This window comes from Cnephaeus nilssonii (genome assembly GCF_951640355.1).
Source record: "Cnephaeus nilssonii genome assembly, chromosome: 11".
NCBI classification, from domain to species: Eukaryota; Metazoa; Chordata; class Mammalia; order Chiroptera; family Vespertilionidae; genus Cnephaeus; species Cnephaeus nilssonii.
In genome coordinates, this window is record NC_137082.1 from 33,193,126 (window position 1) to 33,210,414 (window position 17,289).

At 49.0% G+C, this 17,289-nt stretch overlaps 1 protein-coding gene and 1 pseudogene across 4 annotated transcripts in view; one reads left to right on the forward strand and one right to left on the reverse strand.

Moving 5' to 3' along the window:
• Positions 1 to 17,289, forward strand: part of HM13 (histocompatibility minor 13) — a 39,057-nt gene that overhangs the window by 3,220 nt on the left and 18,548 nt on the right. For all 3 annotated transcript variants that reach the window (XR_013814190.1, XM_079784142.1, XM_079784141.1), the window contains exons 2-3: positions 6,900 to 6,998; positions 12,032 to 12,114. Coding sequence is in view for 2 of the 3 variants with exons in the window: in XM_079784142.1 (XP_079640268.1) it covers positions 6,900 to 6,998; positions 12,032 to 12,114 (182 nt within the window). In the remaining variant the exon portion in view is untranslated. The remainder of the gene's footprint in view (positions 1 to 6,899; positions 6,999 to 12,031; positions 12,115 to 17,289) is intronic.
• LOC307107404 (small ribosomal subunit protein uS15m-like) lies at positions 160 to 5,983 on the reverse strand (annotated as a pseudogene). The gene is made up of 4 exons: positions 5,948 to 5,983; positions 5,639 to 5,709; positions 1,663 to 1,742; positions 160 to 1,527 (listed from the first exon to the last, which is right to left on the reverse strand). The product of its transcript is annotated as a small ribosomal subunit protein uS15m-like (transcript).

Below are 17,289 nucleotides of genomic sequence, written 5' to 3' on the forward strand. Positions count from 1 at the left end.
AAGCCCTGCCCTCACAGTGCGCAGTCACCAAAGAGAAACAGATGTGCGACCAGCCCACTAAACGGAATGCTGATGTGCCTCTAGAATTGACAGCAGTTGTCTGTGTGTGGAGGGTAAGAGTTCAGCAGGAGGTACAGGAAGAGAGGGAGGCCTGGGACCACAGGGGAGATGGGGAGTAGTGTGACGTGAGCCCGGTGCAGGGGCTTGGATGGGGGACAAGAAGATGCTTAGGGAGCCTACAGGCTTTCTGAGGTACTGAATCCTGAAGACAATGCAACAGTTAATCTTCCTACACAGTAGCTCTTGGGGGGGAAATTCAACCATGCAGAAATGAAAGGAAAGGGCTTCTCAGTACCACTCCTTGGAAGTAACCCAGTTGGCTGTTTGGTGGGTAACCTTCCAGAACTTTTTCTGTGTTTATACAGACATGTGTGTGCCCATGTGTATATCCATATGTAAATTTATTTTTCTAAAAATTAGGATTTATAGGGCATAATGCTCTGCAACTTAATTGTGTATGTGTGTGTATGTGTGTGTGTGTGTGTGTGTGTGTGTGTTTTCTTTAACAATGTCTCGGTCGTTTTCCTATGTCAGTACGCATGGATCTACCTCATTGTCCTGCGGCAAGGAGGGTGGGTAATGCACGCCCATGGTATAGAATTCCAGAAGAGCAGAGGGGTGCATAGCCAGTGGCCCACATTCCCTCCCCAGAGGCAGACCTGTTACCTGTTTCCAGGAGAGTCTGTGCCTTTACAAATAAACATGCTTTTCCCCACTTTTGCTATATAACTGTTATATTTTATTACATATGCACTTTTTTGCACCTTTCTTTTTTTCATTAAATATGTATTGGTGATAAATGTATCAGTACCTATGGAATGGTGGTCCTGCCTGCATGCCAAAAGCATGACTCAGCATCACCTGAGGATTTGTGAGAAATGCAAATTCTTTTATAACTTGAACAAAATGTATTGGTTTTCCTTGATGGACTCTGGAAGAGCTTTTTGGTTCCTCTGGCCTCGTTTCCGGGCTGCTGCTGCTTTTAAAGCCCTTGGTTGCTTCTTCAGCTTTTAAACCTCCTGGTAAACCCAACTGCACAGAGCCTTCTTGGTCACCCAGCTGCAGTGGGCTTTTCGGTAGTACAGAGGGGAAAGGTGTACTCAATCCCCAGCTCCTTGCACATCTTCTCAAAGACATAGTAGGTCTTGGGGAGGTTTTTGAGCATCTTTTTCCTCTGAGCAATGCTCATCAGCAGATAGCACTTGTGGGCTGTGTCCCTTCAATGTTTCTACATGTGTTCTTCATAATTGTGGATCCTGACAGGCAAGGCAACGCTTCGGGCCTCCAGGGAGCTGGTGTCCTCAGGGTTTGCCACAACCTTGTCCATCAGTTGCTCTTGCTTGACTTTTGTGTGTGTGTGATTTTTGTTGTTGCTTGATTTTTAGCTTCTCCTTCCAGTTCACCTTTTCCAAAGACAAGACTCTTTTCTCGACATCAGCCTTCTCAATTCCAGGACGTTCTGGTAATCTGAGCAGCGTGGAAGGGGCAGGTCGTCTTGGCTGGGCCAGACTAGTTTCTAGATGGCATATCCGCAGGCGGCTGGCAGACAAGACCTTGGGGAGGCGAGGGGAGGACCCCGGGTCAGATGGAAGTCAGGCGCACCTCCACCCAGCAGCCCAAGGGCTGGGGCCTGGGGCAGAATGGAACGGGCACGCTCCACGCCGCCCTCAGCATGGTGGCTTCTGCCCCCAGCGGGCAGCTGCGCTGTGGCCTTCGCAGTGCAGGCCGGTTACATGGGCTGAGAAATGCAAATGCAGAATGAGAAACTCAGGTGGGCCCAGCAGTCTGCTTTCACAAGCCCTCCTGGTGGATCTGGTGTGTGTTGAAGTGTGAGAACCCTGACTCAGAGTCCTCCGTGGTTCATTGAGGTTGTGTCGGTCCTTTGCTGTTATAAGCCAGGCTGGAATCAATCTCGTGCAGTCATTTCACACTTGCCAGTGTATTTGTAGGATAAATTCCTTGAAATGGATTTGCTGGGTCAAAGGCAAAGTGTTTTAAGTTTACCAAATTATCCACCAGAGGGGTTATACCAGTTTAGACTCCCACCACCAATATCCTGGATTCCTGTGTAATGACTGCCAAGTGTCCGTTAGCGGAGATGTTTGCGCAGGTATGTGATACAATCAGGTCTAAGCTTCAGAAAGCGCTCCTGGCAGGGCAGTCATCGGCAGGAGGGAGAAAGGAAAGAGGCTGGTGAGGTGGTTGGAGGCAAAGGATTGGGGTGAGGGGTTAGTTCGGGAAATGCTGAGGAAGCAGAATTGTGGCAGGGTGGGTGAGTGGACGTTGTAACGAGGAGAGAAGACCCTCGGTCTCCAGCTGGAGCGGCAGAGTCACAGAAGGGTCCACGAGTTCCAGAGCGTCTCTAGGGCCTGGCTGGCAGCTGTATCCCAGAGCCTGAGCTGAACCAATGGCTGGAAGCCGGGCATCTGTCTTTCCTCGCTGCTCTTGCTTCCACCCTGATAACTGAACGTCCAGAATGTCACTGGAAACTAAAATTATGTCTGCTACTTGTGTCCGCGTTCCCCCCACTCTAACGTTTCATGTGTCAGGAGCTATTGCATTCGTACAGGAGTGTCTGGTCTAAAAAAATCCAAATTGAATTAGGAGAGAATCCTAACAACATTTAGTGTTTTTGTAACTATGAGGTTTAACTGTTCTGTTGCCAGCATCTGTTCCTCAGAAAGGTCTCAGGCTCCCTGAGCATCTTGTCACAACTTTCCAGCAGAAATTTCTAGATAGGAAAGGTAGAGGGTACCTAGGGAGTAATAGCTAAGAGTTTGGGCTCTGGAACCAGATGGCCCCAGTGTGAATCCTGGCTCTGCTGCTTGCCAGCTCTATGACCTCAAAGCAAGTCATTTCACCTCTCTGAGCCTCAGTTTCCTCATCTGTACAATGGAGCTACTAAGCGTACCTGCTTTGTAGGGATTTTGTGAGGATGAAGTCATGTAAAATGCCTAGAACAGTGCTTGGCCCCTAGAAAGCTCTCAGTAAATGTTATCCTTATTACTGTTACTGTCAGTCGAATTTCAAGTCTCCCATTCTGACTCAGCGTTACGGCATGGGTTATTTATAACAGTCACCCACGGAGGAGACCTAATTCCTTTGTATGGTGGAGCATCTGTTCAACCTTGGTTTGTCATCAAATAATATTAAGCCTCTTCCCGCCCAGGATACTGGGCTGAAATGAAAGGAATATGTGGAAATGAGCCCTAACGTTGGTAGGCGAAGCCAGAGTCCCCTGGATACTTTCACACCAGTGTGCTTGGCCTTCAAGGCCTTGCTTAAGTGGCATCTGCTCCAACCACTTCTGATACGCCCCTACTTCCATGCAGAAGTAGTGTCCTGTTTGCTTTCTCACGATCCCCTTGTGTATAATACTACAAAGCGTTTAGACAGCTTGAGTGACATGCTCAAGGCTCAGCACTGAATACTTCCAGTGCAAAAATCCTAGTCTCCTGACAAGTCATACTACAGCTGAGGAAGTTGAGGCTCTGAGAGAGGAACTCCCAAGGTCCCACAGCTGGGGAGGCAGAGCAGGAAGCAGACTGGGCTTTCTGACATCAGAGCCCTCTCAACTATTTGGCATACGTGCCATGTATCAGACCCGTATACGTGTCTTATTTTGTCACGTGTCACCGTGTATGGTGATATTCTGTGTGCTGCCAAGGTCTTGGCCAACTTGCCTGTGAACTCTGAGGTCAGGAGCTAGTTTGGGGGGGTGGAGGGGGTTGTTTTTTTGAGTGTGTGCTCACACTACTGCTACACAGGAAACAATTTGTGGAGGTACACAGAGCGGGTGAGGAACTTGGCCAAGTCCCCAAGCACACCCCTGCCAAAAGCAGAAACCAAGGGCTGAGAGAGAAGAGGGAGGGAAGATAACCCTGCCTCTCAGTGCCAGTGTTGCTCACCCTCCCTCCCCCCGCAGGAAGGCTGCCAGAGAGTGACTCCCACAGAGCTGCCTCTGGGGGCTCCAGAGGGAGGCTTCTTCCTTCTAGCCCTGTGCCTGGGCTCTCAGCCATGCCTGTGTGGGGGTTGGATGAAGGGGGCCTCCCTGATAATCGCAGCTCCTCGTGTTCACAGCACTTTACAGTTTGCCAGGCTCTGACACATCCCATATCTCATTTGGTTTAAGCCCCTTGCCCCTTTTAGAAGTAAGTTTGACAGATGGGTAAGTGATTTGTCTCAGTCACCCAGCAAGCCATTAAGAGAGCAATGAATACCTTGGCTATACTTCATATGCATCATTTTGCACATGTATGAATAATAACTGGGCGGGAAATTCCCAGAAGTGGAATTGCTTGGTCAAAGGGTATGTGCATTTGTGCTTTTGGCAGCTATTGGCCAGTGTGCTCTCTACGGGAAGACCTGTCAGTAGTGTGGGTCAGCCTGTTTTCCCCATAGCCTCACCAACTCAGTGTATTATCAAACGTGGATTTTGCCATTCTGATGATGAAAAATGGACTCTCAGTGTACTGTAATTTGAGCTTCTCTTATTAAGAGTGGAGATGGCCCTTGCCAGTTGGGCTCAGTGGACTGAAGGGTCCCAGGTTAGATTCCGGTCAAGGGCACATATCTAAGTTGCAGGCTCCTCCCCAGACCAGGCCCTGATCAGGGCTCATGCAGGAGGCAACCGATCAATGTGTTTCTCTCACATTGATGTTTCTCTCTGTCTTTCCCTCTCTCTTTAAAAATCAATGGAAAAATATCCTCAGGTGAGGATTTAAAAAAAAACCAAAAGAGTAAAGATGAACATCTTTCCTGTGATTAAGAACCATTTGTAGTTCCTGATCTGTGGATCTTCTCTTTGTATCTTGAGCATGTGCAGGTTACAATTTGACAAACCTGCCCAGTGGCCCTCCCCCAGAGGACCAGTTTGTACACAAATGAGGGACATGTAAGCATCCCAGTTCAGCACCCCTCCATCTCCTAGTGATCATTTCATGGGCTTCCTGCTCTATGCCCCAATCTCCTTCGCCTTCTGAAACCTTCCACCGTGATGCGTGAGGGCCTCCGTGGGCCAGATACCTCTCCAGGCAGCTTCCCCCTCAGCTTGTTTTGTCCTGTTGGGGTTTTTTGGGGGGTTTTTTTAATATATTTTATTGATTTTTTTTACAGAGAGGAAGGGAGAGGGAGAGAAAGTTAGAAACATCGATGAAAGAGAAGCATCGATCAACTGCCTCCTGCACACCCCCTACTGGGGATGTGCCCGCAACCAAGGTACATGCCCTTGACCGGAATCGAACCTGGGACCCTTCAGTCCCCAGGCCAACACTCTATCCACTGAGCCCAACCGGCCAGGGCTGTCCTGTTGGTTTTTAAGAGGCAGCTGTGAGCCAAAATATAAATGAGACTGCAGCTGAACATGATCCCTTCTCTTAGGGATTCTGGTGCCTTAGTCACAGGATGGACGTGATGGTGGAATCTCAGGCACCCTGATGAGTGTGGCTCTCGTGGAGAGAACTTCTCTTTGGCATGAGCAGAAGTCTAATCTGGTGTTGCTAGGACCTTCCGTCGCTATGATATAAAATAGAATTAGGCATAAAGTGCAGTGAGAGTTGCAGTTGTGAAGCTGGCTTACCCCAGTGGGGGAATCTGGAGAAGCTTCATGGCAGGGACATTCGCTGGGTCCTTGAAGATTGGGGGTTTTGCCTAGCAGAGGGCATGGAGAACATCGTGATTCAGAACGCTTCTCACTTTGTGTTTTTAATATTCTACTATTGATGAGTTTTCATTAGAGAGTCTTTTGGTATGAATTCTACAGAGCTGTTTAATTCCTGTGTTGCACTATTACTCCATTTCCAATTTTTCCATATTTATAATACTGAAATTATTTTTATTGCATTCAGTTCTTTTTCATGTAAACATTTATCCTCTGTCAGCTCTTTACCCAGATCACATTCTTGCCAACTACGGCATCTGCCATTGTAAGTTTAGTTGCGGCTTTCACTCTTACCAGATTCGGTTTTCCCAAATTTCTTAAGTTTTAAGTGCTGTCAAGATTGGCTTCTCACCCTGGCCGGTTTGGCTCAGTGCATAGGGCGTCAGCTCGCGGACTGAAGAGTCCTGGGTTCCATTCGGTCAAGGGCACATACCTTGGTTGCAGGCTCCTGCCCCACTCAGAGCTCAAGCAGGAAGCAACCAATCTATGTCTCTCTCACATCGATGTTTCTCTCTGGCTATCCCCCTCCCTTCCATTCATTCTCTCTAAGAATAATCAATGGGAAAATATCCTCCAGTGAGGATTACCACACACAAAAAAAAGATTCTTCTCACTGTTGGTGCCTTCCCATTGTCCGTTTTGTTGGTTGTTGGTTTATTTCCACTCAGTGTTCACTACCTGCAGGATAAGAGATGAATCCTATTTACCTCTTAGCTAATCCATAAGAAAATTGGAAATCGTTCTCATGCGTTCTAGGACAACTCTGTTGTCACCAGTTCCCAAGGTTTTTGGTTTTTGTTCTTGTTGTTTTTCAGTTATTACATTCCCAGTGGCTGCCTCTGCCATAGATCTTCTACCCGAGAAGCTACATGTTGCACAGGTCCTCCCTGGGCCTTCCCTGTCAGGGTCCAGATTTCCTCAATGGCAAAATAGTGGCACCAGAGCATCTTGCCCCAGAGTGGCTGGGCAGCAGCCCTGGCAGAGGGAACAGCCTTAACAGAGCCTGGAGTTAAGAAAACACGGGGCTCCTGCAGCACCTAATTGAGCGGGGGCGGAGGGGGGGGGCAGGGAGGGGGAGGGAGGTTAATGAGCTCCTGGGGCATCAGCTCCTCGCCAGCGTCCCGCCCTAGGAGGCCAGAACCACACCCTGCTCAGTGGGCGCCTTCGTTCTCTCCTCTAGAATGCCTCCGACATGCCCGAGACCATCACCAGCCGGGACGCCGCCCGCTTCCCCATCATCGCCAGCTGCACGCTCTTGGGGCTCTACCTCTTTTTCAAAGTAAGTCTTTGCCACCTGTTGTGCCATTTGATTTCAGTAACTTGATTTCCTTTTGTTTTATTTTTTTCCATCCCAGGAGACGTGCATGTTCGTTTGTAGAAAATGAAGAGCAGGAAAAAATCCTTAAAATTCTCCCCTAGAGCCACTTCCCAGAGACAGCCACATATCCTTTGGGACTGTTTCCCACCAATCTTGACTTCTTTTCTGCGTGAAGCTTTCTGGGGTTTTGTGCATGATACCCGTTTGGTTTCATGGTGCTCTTTATGTTGGGATGGGGTATAGCTTGTGTCTCAGACATACCTCTACCATACTAATTGCTTTTTTTTTTTTTTTTTTAATTTATCGAGGTTTATTTTCCTAATAAAAGTTACACAGGCTCAGTGTTGAAAACCTGGAAAACACAGAAAAGTAAAAAGGGAAAAACATCAGTCATCCAAAACCCCTCTTCCAGAGACACTCACAGAGTCCCTTTTGAGGTGTGTCCTTCCACTGTTTCTCCGTGTGTGGTTTGGCCGTAACTGTGACCATGTGGTGTATTCAGTCTCGTAGCTGCTTTTTTCACTTCCCATTAATAACATCATAAGCATTTCCTCATGTTACTGCAAACTCTCCTTAAACTATATTTAATATAACATAACTTATTTTCTAATTATAAAAGTAATATAAATAGAAAACTTAAAGAAAAGGAGGGGAAAATATCAAGAGAAATACACAAATGTAATCCCTTTTGACATTTTAGCCTGTCTCCTTTCAGGCTTCTGATAAGCATATTTTTTAATAGTACATCACAAGCACTTTTTGCCTGATCAGTGAAAATTCCTCAAGGACAACCTTTAACTTACAATTTCAAAATACCATGTCTATGGTTAAAAATCTCTTTCAATCTCAGAGAAGGTGTAAATGAGCCATAATCCTCTCCTCAATATAGTTCCTTATGAATCTTTACATAAAAGATTGTATAGCTCTATATTTATGTTAAAATTTAAAAACAAATATGTTTCAAACCTAATACGATTTTTATCATGGAGATATTTTTGTATCAAGACAATCAAATCTGCCTCATTCTTTGTAACAGCTGCTTGTGGTTCTGTTTTGTGGGTGTGTCCTGAGGCGCGCTGAGTGCTGGGGCATCCCTGCAGTGCTGCCGGGAACACCTTCGTGCACATATCGTGGCACGTGCGTGTATTGACAAGGGTGTCTGCAGTAGGGTTACCAGGTCAAATAGCATCTCTGTTTGTAATTTGGACAGATAGTGCCACATCCACCCAAAGAGGTTGTGCCATGTTTACATTCCCTCCCACAGTCCCAAGCGTGCTGGCTTCCCTGTACCCTCTCCTGCATTGGGTCGCAGCCAGAGTCTTTGTTTTTACCAGTAAAATGGAATTGCTAAAGCCTGTTTCCTGGTCCATTGCTCCGGCATTGCTGGATCAGAACTACTCTTCTTAAGGGTTTTAGAATATCCCCCCCAAGCCTATCCGCCATGGATGACTTGTATCATCCCCCTCACTTTAAACAGAAAAAATCATTTGGATTTTTACTCTTACCAATAAATAAGAGTGAATCGAGTAACAATAGGTATTCATCCATTTTTGTATTTGTTTTTTGTGTGTTTTTTCTTTCTTTTTTTCCTGGACCTCAGGTGAAGCATTTATCAAATGCTTTGGTTCACAGCACAACAGCATCAATCCATGCCAGGTTCCCCTCTTTGTCCGCCCCACCCCCACTCCCCTGTACCCCTGGTGCCCACCTCCATTTTCCACCTCCATTTCTCTTTCTGCCAGAGGTACCTGCTCTAATGGTTTGATTTGTGTCCTTAGATGTGTGTCTCCTTGTAAAATACATGGTGTTGGTGCATCATTGTGTATTGATGAGGGTCTGGTTTCCATAAATAGAGCTGTGCAGTACATCTCCCTCCGTTTCCTTTTGCTTCCCCTGGACCTTTGAGATCCCTCTGGGGCTCTGTGTACATTTAGCCCGTTGCCTCTGACTTTGCTTTTAGCAGATCATTTCTCAGGTCTCTGTTGTGCTAAGTGCCAGGAATACACATCCAGGGCCTTGCCTCAAGACCTTCTAACGTTTTTAGCACTTAGGATTCCTTCCTTAGGCAGATTCCCAGGAAGGGGTTCCGGCAGCAGAGGCACGCGCATTTTTATTTAAGGCTCTGGATGCCTGTCCTCCTCCCCGGGCAAGCCCCAGCCAGCCTAGTGCCAGAGGGCACAGTAAACCTCTTCCCCATGTCTCCGCGTCCACGTGGACATTTCTGACTGGACACACAGCCCCCAGCCTCCTCCCGAGCTCCAGACCGCCAGCTGGTTGGTTGGTCTGTTTAACAGTGGCTGTCTCTCTGCCCCTTTCCTCCTCTCCTGAGTGGGGCACTGGAGTTTATAACATTTCTCAAATCATGAAATTTACTTGATCCCATCTCATCCAAAACTGATTGCTTTGAGGCAGCTCATGACAATTAAACTTTCTGGCAGCCAGCGCACAAAGAAAGCGAGACTTGGTGCACAATTCCTAGTCCACACAGACAGGCCAACCAGAAGCTCGAAGGTGCAGCCAGAGAGACATTTTCCCAAGGGCCCCCATTGAAAGCATATATTTCAATGTGAGAGGCACACCACATCGTCAAGTAGAACACAATCCACGTGTCTGTGTTCATAGGTCTGTTTCTCATAGTGTTCACAATGTAGGGCACTGATTCGCCCATCCATCCACTCAATCTATAAACATCGATAGAGCACCTGCTACACACCAGGCCCTGTGCTAGGTGCTGGGGACACCAGAGTGAGAAAAACCTTCAACCCATCCCTGCCCTCGAGGAGTTTCTTGTCAAGCGGTGGAGACAGACACTCAGACGTGATCACATAGGTAAATGGGAGGTGAGTCCTGGGAACAGGACAGGTCTGTGAAGTCAAGGTCTGTAGCACCAGGGAAGCACAGAACCATCCTGGAGTGAACCCCTGCTCCTGCCCAGACCCTCCATGTTAGACAGCAGCACCTCCAAACACATCGCCACTCAGCCAAAACCCCCGGGAGCCATCTTGCTCCCTGCTTCTCAGCCTCATAGCCAGCCCCTCGGCACATCCTGCACCTGCAGTTCTAGAACAGATCTGCATCTGACCACTGCTGCTCCCTTCCCTCCATCCAGCCCAGGCACCATCCTCCCCCCGCGGGATAATGCAGTGCCCTCCTCACAGGCTCTACTTCCACTTTCACGCTCTAGACTGTCTTCCCCACGGCAGCAGAGGGATCCTCCCAGGCCCTCACACCATAGCCCTCCAGCTCCAGCCTGTCTCACCCGGATGAATCCACAGCCTTGCCACAGCCCTGCAGAGTGTGTCTCCCTCCTGCCTTCCAGCCTCATCCCCTGACAATCTTCCCTTGCTCTCTCAGCTCCACACTCGGGCCCTCACTATTCCCTGCACACATAAGCATGTACCCACCTCAGGACCTTTGCACTCACCCTTCCTTCTACCTCGAATGCTCTTCCCCCAAATATCCTCACAGCTGTTCCCTTCATTAAGGGTTCTATCCCAAAAGAAGTGAGTGTTGTCCTGTTAGGGGGGCTTTCCCTGGCCACCTGTCTAAATACCAGCTCTCCCCACTTCTCTCTCCATCTGCTTGCCCTGCTAGCTTTTCTTCTTGGCTCCCAGCACCACCTGACGTTATAGTGCACATGGGTTTCTTTTGAGATTCTTTCTCCCTCACTGGCACATGAACTCCATGAGGCAGGGACTTACTTTTCTGCCTTATTCCTCGCTGAATCCCAGTGGTTAGCATGGTGCCCTGTACGTAGGAGGCAGTAAACATGAGCTGAATTAATGAGGAATTTCCTTGCCATGTCAAGGAAAGCTGCTCTGAGCTGAGAGCAGAACGGTGAGTAGTGTTGGCCTAGGTCCGTGGTCGGCAAACTGCGGCTCACGGCCACATGCGGCTCTTTGGCCCCTTGAGTGTGGCTCTTCCACAAAATACCATGGCCTGGGCGAGTCTATTTTGAAGAAGTGGCGTTAGAAGAAGTTTAAGTTTAAAAAATTTGGCTCTCTAAAGAAATTTCAATCGTTGTACTTTTGATATTTGGCTCTGTTGACTAATGTGTTTGCCAACCACTGGCCTAGGTGAAAGGAGGAGATCATCCAGGCGGCATGTAGAGCAAGAGCAGGCGTGGTGTGGGCTGCAGCAGAGCAGTCTGCAGTGGTCACCATGAGGGCCTGAGGCCACGGTGAGGATGGAGGCCTTGAGCTGTGAGAGCAAAGGGAAGCTGCTGCTGAGAGGCTGTGAGCAGGGAGCACCATGATCAGATGGGCAGGTTTGAACAGATTCCAGAACAGCCCCGCTTGGGAGAGCCCAGTGTCCCTGTGGCCCACACGACAGCACATTATTGCCTCCCAGGTAGAGACCTTCCTAATAACAAATTCAGAAGACGGTGCCGTGAACGGGGCAGAACATGGCAGAGCCTTCCCAAAGTCTAGAATGAGCAGCATGTGACCGTTGGCTTTGGAGCACTGTGAGAGAGAAGCTTCTCAGGGTCACTGACACCATAAGACCAAGAAGCAGCTGTCAGCGCTGGCTGCCATGACTCGGGCATCACCATGGAGGAGCTGTCCAGAGGGTGTGATGGGGAGAGTGGGGCAGGGCGCAGGTGACTCATACGAGCGTCTCAGGACCGTGGAGAAGGAAGCTGGAGGGTAGTTCCTTAGGTCCAGATGGCCTTCTTGGGACTCTGAACCTCACATTCCCTCCCCCACGATTCCTCTGCAAGACTCTAGACCACAACCCTAATGTTGCCTGTCTCCAGGTAATGGGGCCACCAAATGCAAATGCACAGGCTCCGTTGGAGGTGCATCTGGTGGTCCTCTCTTTTTCCCCCATGGCCACAGAAACTGAAAGGTCCCCCACACTGTCAGATTCTCCCCGATGCTGTGCCCCAGCTCCAGAGGGGTGTGACCAGCCTTCAGAAGAGAAGTGCGGACTCCGGTTTCCTGCCAGCCGCCGGCAGCCCTGACTTTCTGTTTCTCTTTGTATTTCCACCTCAGATATTCTCCCAGGAGTACATCAACCTCTTGCTGTCCATGTATTTCTTCGTGCTTGGAATCCTGGCCCTGTCCCACACCATCAGGTCAGAAGGCATCTCTGCAGCCTTTGGAGCGTCTTTTTCAGGAGCCAGTACAGGCTCCTGGATGAGAACTTGACCTTTGGCATCATTCAGAGCCAGGTTTGAATCCTGGCTGAGAGACCCAAGGGAATCTCTCCCCGTGTGACCCCGTGGGAGACCTAGGACAAGAATCCTAGCCTCTCTGGGCCACAGTTCCCTTACCGGGAGTGATGAGAGTGTCCCCGGTTGCTGGGAAAGTAGCATTTGTGAGCAGTGATGTCATGTTACTTGTCACAGTCCTGAGCCGGGTAATAGCAGTGTCCCTGCCAGCTGTTAGAGCCCGCTGCGCCGGGCACTATGCAAGGCGCCTCGCACGTGATCTTGTTTCATGAGGGAGGGCGGTGAGTGAGAAGGTAGGCGTGCAGGCTCTGGAATTTGACTGCCTGGCTTTGAATCCAGACTCTGCCACTTAATATCCCTGTGACTTTGGGCAAGTTACTTCATCTCTCTGGCCTCCATTTCCTCACCTGAATGTGTAGGGAAATACTAGTACCCTTCCTCGTGGGTCGTGTGGAAAGCTTTTATCACAGGATCTGTTACTGAGCACTTACTGTGCCCAACAACTACTAATCTTATTATTATTATTGCGCTAACCTGCCAGAAAACCTTATACGGTTAGCTTTTGCTTTTAATCCTGTGTTAATTTGGAAACTGAAGCGCACAGAGGTTAACACATTTGCTAAGATCCCACAGCTGATAAGCAGCAGAGCCAGGATCCAAAGCCAGGTCTGTGTGGCCCCAGAGCCCAGCCTCTTCCCACTGTCACCTGCTTAGATTGCCGCACGCTGGTGTCAGGTCACTGGTGATGAAGGGCCTGGACAGTGATCCGCAGGGGGCGCTGCTGCTGGCATTTGGGACATGCCAGTTCTCTGTGCATTGTAAACACTTGGCAGTCCTCGCCCTCTTACCAAATGGGAGTGTGCCCCCCGCCCAACCACGAGAGCATCCCCATCTGTTTCCATCTGGCCCCTGGAAGTGGCAGTGTCTCGGGCTGAGAACCACTGATAGACCATGAGGTGGGCAGCCGACCAGGGAAAGTTTCCAAAAGGAAAGAACGCAACTTGAACTCAGCTTGGAAGGTGGGAAACCTGGCAGAGGTGTGAAGGAGGGAGAGGCCAGGAGCTGCAAGGTCTGTGCATGGTGAGGGGGTAGTCAGAATCTTCCCCGAGCAGTCGGAGAGAATCTAGAAAAAAAGAGAAGGATCTGCTCACAGGGACATTGAAAGCCAAGGTGAGTTTGCCCTCATTCCTCTAGGCACGTTGTTAGCAGAAGACTGTGAGCTCAAGAGGCAGGTGGCCTGGCTCTGCAGGCTCCATGATTTGTGTAAGCTACTCCAGCTCTCTGAGCACCAGCTTTTTCACCTATAAGATGGAGATCCTCCAGGTAACTCCTGGTAGGGGCGTGGGACAGATCTAGCATGTTACAAATCTGTAACATGCCTAGAGCACAGTGCCAAGCCCACCATGAGTGAGCTCCCAACCCAAGATCATAGCTGGGACTTGAACTCTGGTCTTTTTTCTTTTTTCTTTTTTTTCCTTATTGATTTTAGAGAGGAAGGGAGAGGGAGAGAAAGAAACACCAATGTAAGAAAAATTAGTTGCCTCCCACACACACCCCAACCGGGATGGAACCTGAAACCTGGGTATGTGCCCTGGCAGGGAATCGAACCAGCGACCTGTCGGTGCACAGGACAATGCTCCTCCAACTGAGCCACACTGGCAGGGGCTTGAACTCTGGTCTTTTAACTGAGTTCAGTGTTGTTCAGCTACACCTACCTTCACCCACAAAATCTTGTCTAGGCACCTGGGGAGGATTCTACTCCAGCCCCATCCTACAGAATCAAAGGCACCTCTGTAGTTTGACCCTAGCAAGATAGTGGCAAACCCAGTTATTCTTCCTCAAAGACAGACTCTCCCTTCCTGGTAGACCCTGGGTGGGGTGGGGTCTAGGAAGTCACTTCCAGACACTGGGCCCATCCTGATTAGCATCTTACCCACTCCAAACCCCATTCCAGTTCCAGTTCTCACCCATCCCACCCCTGCGTCTTTGAGTAGCTTGAAACCCACAGCCCAACCACCATCACAGAGTAAAAGAACACTATATTTTGAAAGCCACTGGTAGGCCATGTGCTGCGGCATTGATTATTTCACTTTTATTTCAATAACCCTGCGAGAGAGCTCCATCCAACTGCCCAAACAGAATATTTTGAACCTATATCATTTTTACAATGACATTTTTTCCCTTTGGAACAATAACTGAGGAGCATGGTCCCAAATTAGTCCTGGATTATCTTAAGAAACAGTTATCCATCTGCCTTTTAACGAATTCATAATTTTTACTGATAAAAAATTATCAACAGCAAATAGAACCAACAGCAGCTAAAACTGCACATGGTAAAATTTGTGAGTGACTAAAAATTATCAGAAGAACCATTTTCTTGCCCGGCCAGTGTGGTCCAGTGGTTGAGTCTTAGCCCATTAACCAGGAGGTCGTGGTTGGATTCCTGGTCAGGCACATGCCCGGGTTGCACGCTCAATCCTCAGTGGGAGGTTTGCAGGAGGCAGCCTATCGATGTTTCTCTCTCATCAATGTTTCTATCTCTATCCCTCTCCCTTCATCTCTCTAAAATCAATCAATATATAAAGAAGAATCCTTTTCTTGATAAAATTTAGAGCACAAAGTATGACCTGGGAAGATTAGAATTTATAAAAACAATGAAGCCCTGGCCAGGTGGCTCAGTTGATTGAAGCACCATCCTGATGTGCCAGGGTTGCGGGTTTGATCCCCGATTGGGGCGCATGCAGGAGTCAGCCAGTGAATGCAAGGATGGGTGGAACAACAACTCGGTATTTTTCTCTCTCCTTTCCTCTCTCTCTAAATCAATTTTTTTAAAAAGTTTTTAAAGACGTGTGGTTTTTTATTTCAGAGAGAGGGAGAGAGATAGAAACATCAGTGATTAGAAAGAATCATCGATCAGCTGCCTTCTGCACATCCCCTACTGGGGGTCGAATCTGAAACCTGGACATGTGCACTGACCAAGAATTGAACCATGACCTCCTTCCTGGTTCATGGGTCGACACTCAACCACAGAGTAACACTGGCCAGGCAAAAAAATAATAATAATAATAAAATAACAATGGATAGCCATGGGCAGAAGAGGTGTTCTCACCATATAGGGCCAAAGCTGTTCTCTGAAAAATGTGATATGGATCAGAAACTGGGATGAATGAAAGGGGGAAGAGAGCTTAAAGAGGGGGTCGGTCTTGGGATTGGCAGAGGAGACCTGCTGAAAGGCTATAAGACCTGAGCCCGAGCCTTGTCAGCCCAGGCTTGTGAGATTCCTTCCATCTCCACCACCATTTCCTGGCCCACCTCAGTCCTGTGCGGGAAGAAACTGCAGGTTAGGGTTTGGGGGAAGGCAGGGCCTGCAGCCTGCCTTTACCTTGCACCATCACTGAGACTCGAGCCCATGCCAAAATCCTCTCTGCCAAGGAAGCTCGACTTATTTGTATCACCTGTGAGTTCATCCCCACCCAGCTCACCTTTAGAGGAGAAAAGGAGTCAGAAAGCCAAACGTTGCCACTCTAGGAACAGGAGGCCATGTCACCAGTTTCTCTGTCCTGTGCTTTCCACCCCCAGGGGAGAGGGCAGCAGGATGTGGTTTCCCTGCAGGAAGCAGTGACCTTTAGCTTTGACGTGAGCCATCGAGGACCAGAAAAAAATCTGCCTCGAACAATAGTCTGCATTTGGAGGCCTTCAAGCAAGCATTTGCCAGCAGCCTCCTGGTACCAGGCGACTATCAGGAAGATATTGTAGTGTTCCAAGTGAGGAAACTGTTGCACAGAGCAATTAAGTAACTTGCCCAAGGTTAATAAGTGGCAGAGCTGGGATTTGAACCCAGGAAGTCTGCCTCCAGAGTCCATGTTCGTTTTTTTTTTTTTAATGGCCATCTTTTATTTATTTATTTTTTTTAATATATTTTATTGATTTTTCACAGAGAGGAAGGGAGAGGGACAGAGAGCTAGAAACATCGATGAGAGAGAGACATCGACCAGCTGCCTCCTGCACACCCCCCACCGGGGGATGTGCCCGCAACCAATGTACATGCCCTTGATCGGAATCGAACCTGGGACCTTCCAGTCCGCAGACCGACGCTCTCTCCACTGAGCCAAACCGGTTTTGGCCAGAGTCCATGTTCTTAATTGCTGGTTGAGAAGGCAAGCATCAAGCTTCTAAGGAAGAGGCCAGACTGGAGTGAAGGGCTTAGTTCCTTGGGCCTTCTCTCTGCCTCCACACATAACACTCTGGCTTTAGACTTTCCCAAAAGTGATTCAGCAAACTGAGCTGAATCATCCTCACTCAGCCCAGCTTCCGCCTCCGCCTCCTCAGAGCCTGCTGTGGAAGCCCACTCCCGATTCCATCCTGGGGCCTGCCACTCCTCATGCCACAGCCTGCAGACTGGGAGGGATTGGCTGTTTGACAAGTGGGGAAACTGAGCCCAGAGATCATTCTTAATGCCACATCTTTCTCCAAGCCCCAGGGTCTTAGAAAGAGGGCTCCCTTTCCCCTGCCTTTACCACTGTGCCCTAGTTGCCTCTTGGCCTGCCTCCATTTACCTGCCATTGGGAGCACCGTTCTAGATTTGCCCACCTCGTTAGTATGTCAGTCTGTCTGGCATGGCCAAATGCTTTCGAGCTCAGGGTCTAGACAAGCTCCAATGATGAGGGAAACTCACAGTTCTTACATTCCAGCTGTGGATGCACTGCTGGCCTAGCTTCTCCCTGCCCTCTCTCCTATCTTCACAGCAACACCTGAGACAAATGGTAGCATCCCCACACACAGCTGAGGAGATGAGCCGCTGAAGTGGCTCGCCCAGGGCCACACAGCTGGTGTGTGGCAGATTAGGCTTCAGGGCTGGGCCACCCAAGCTTGTGGCCACCCCAGGCTGCACCAGGAGGCCTAATATGCTAGCTGATCTTGCTCTGTGGGTGATCCAGAAAAGAACGTCTGTTCCCTGCCTGGCCAGGAAGCAGAGTATGCTGGATTACAAGAGAAGAGGCCAAGCCCATGCTGGGTTAACGTGAGGGAATTGCCACCCATGGGGCTGTGATTTGTCCGGCTGATCAAGTCCAACAAGTT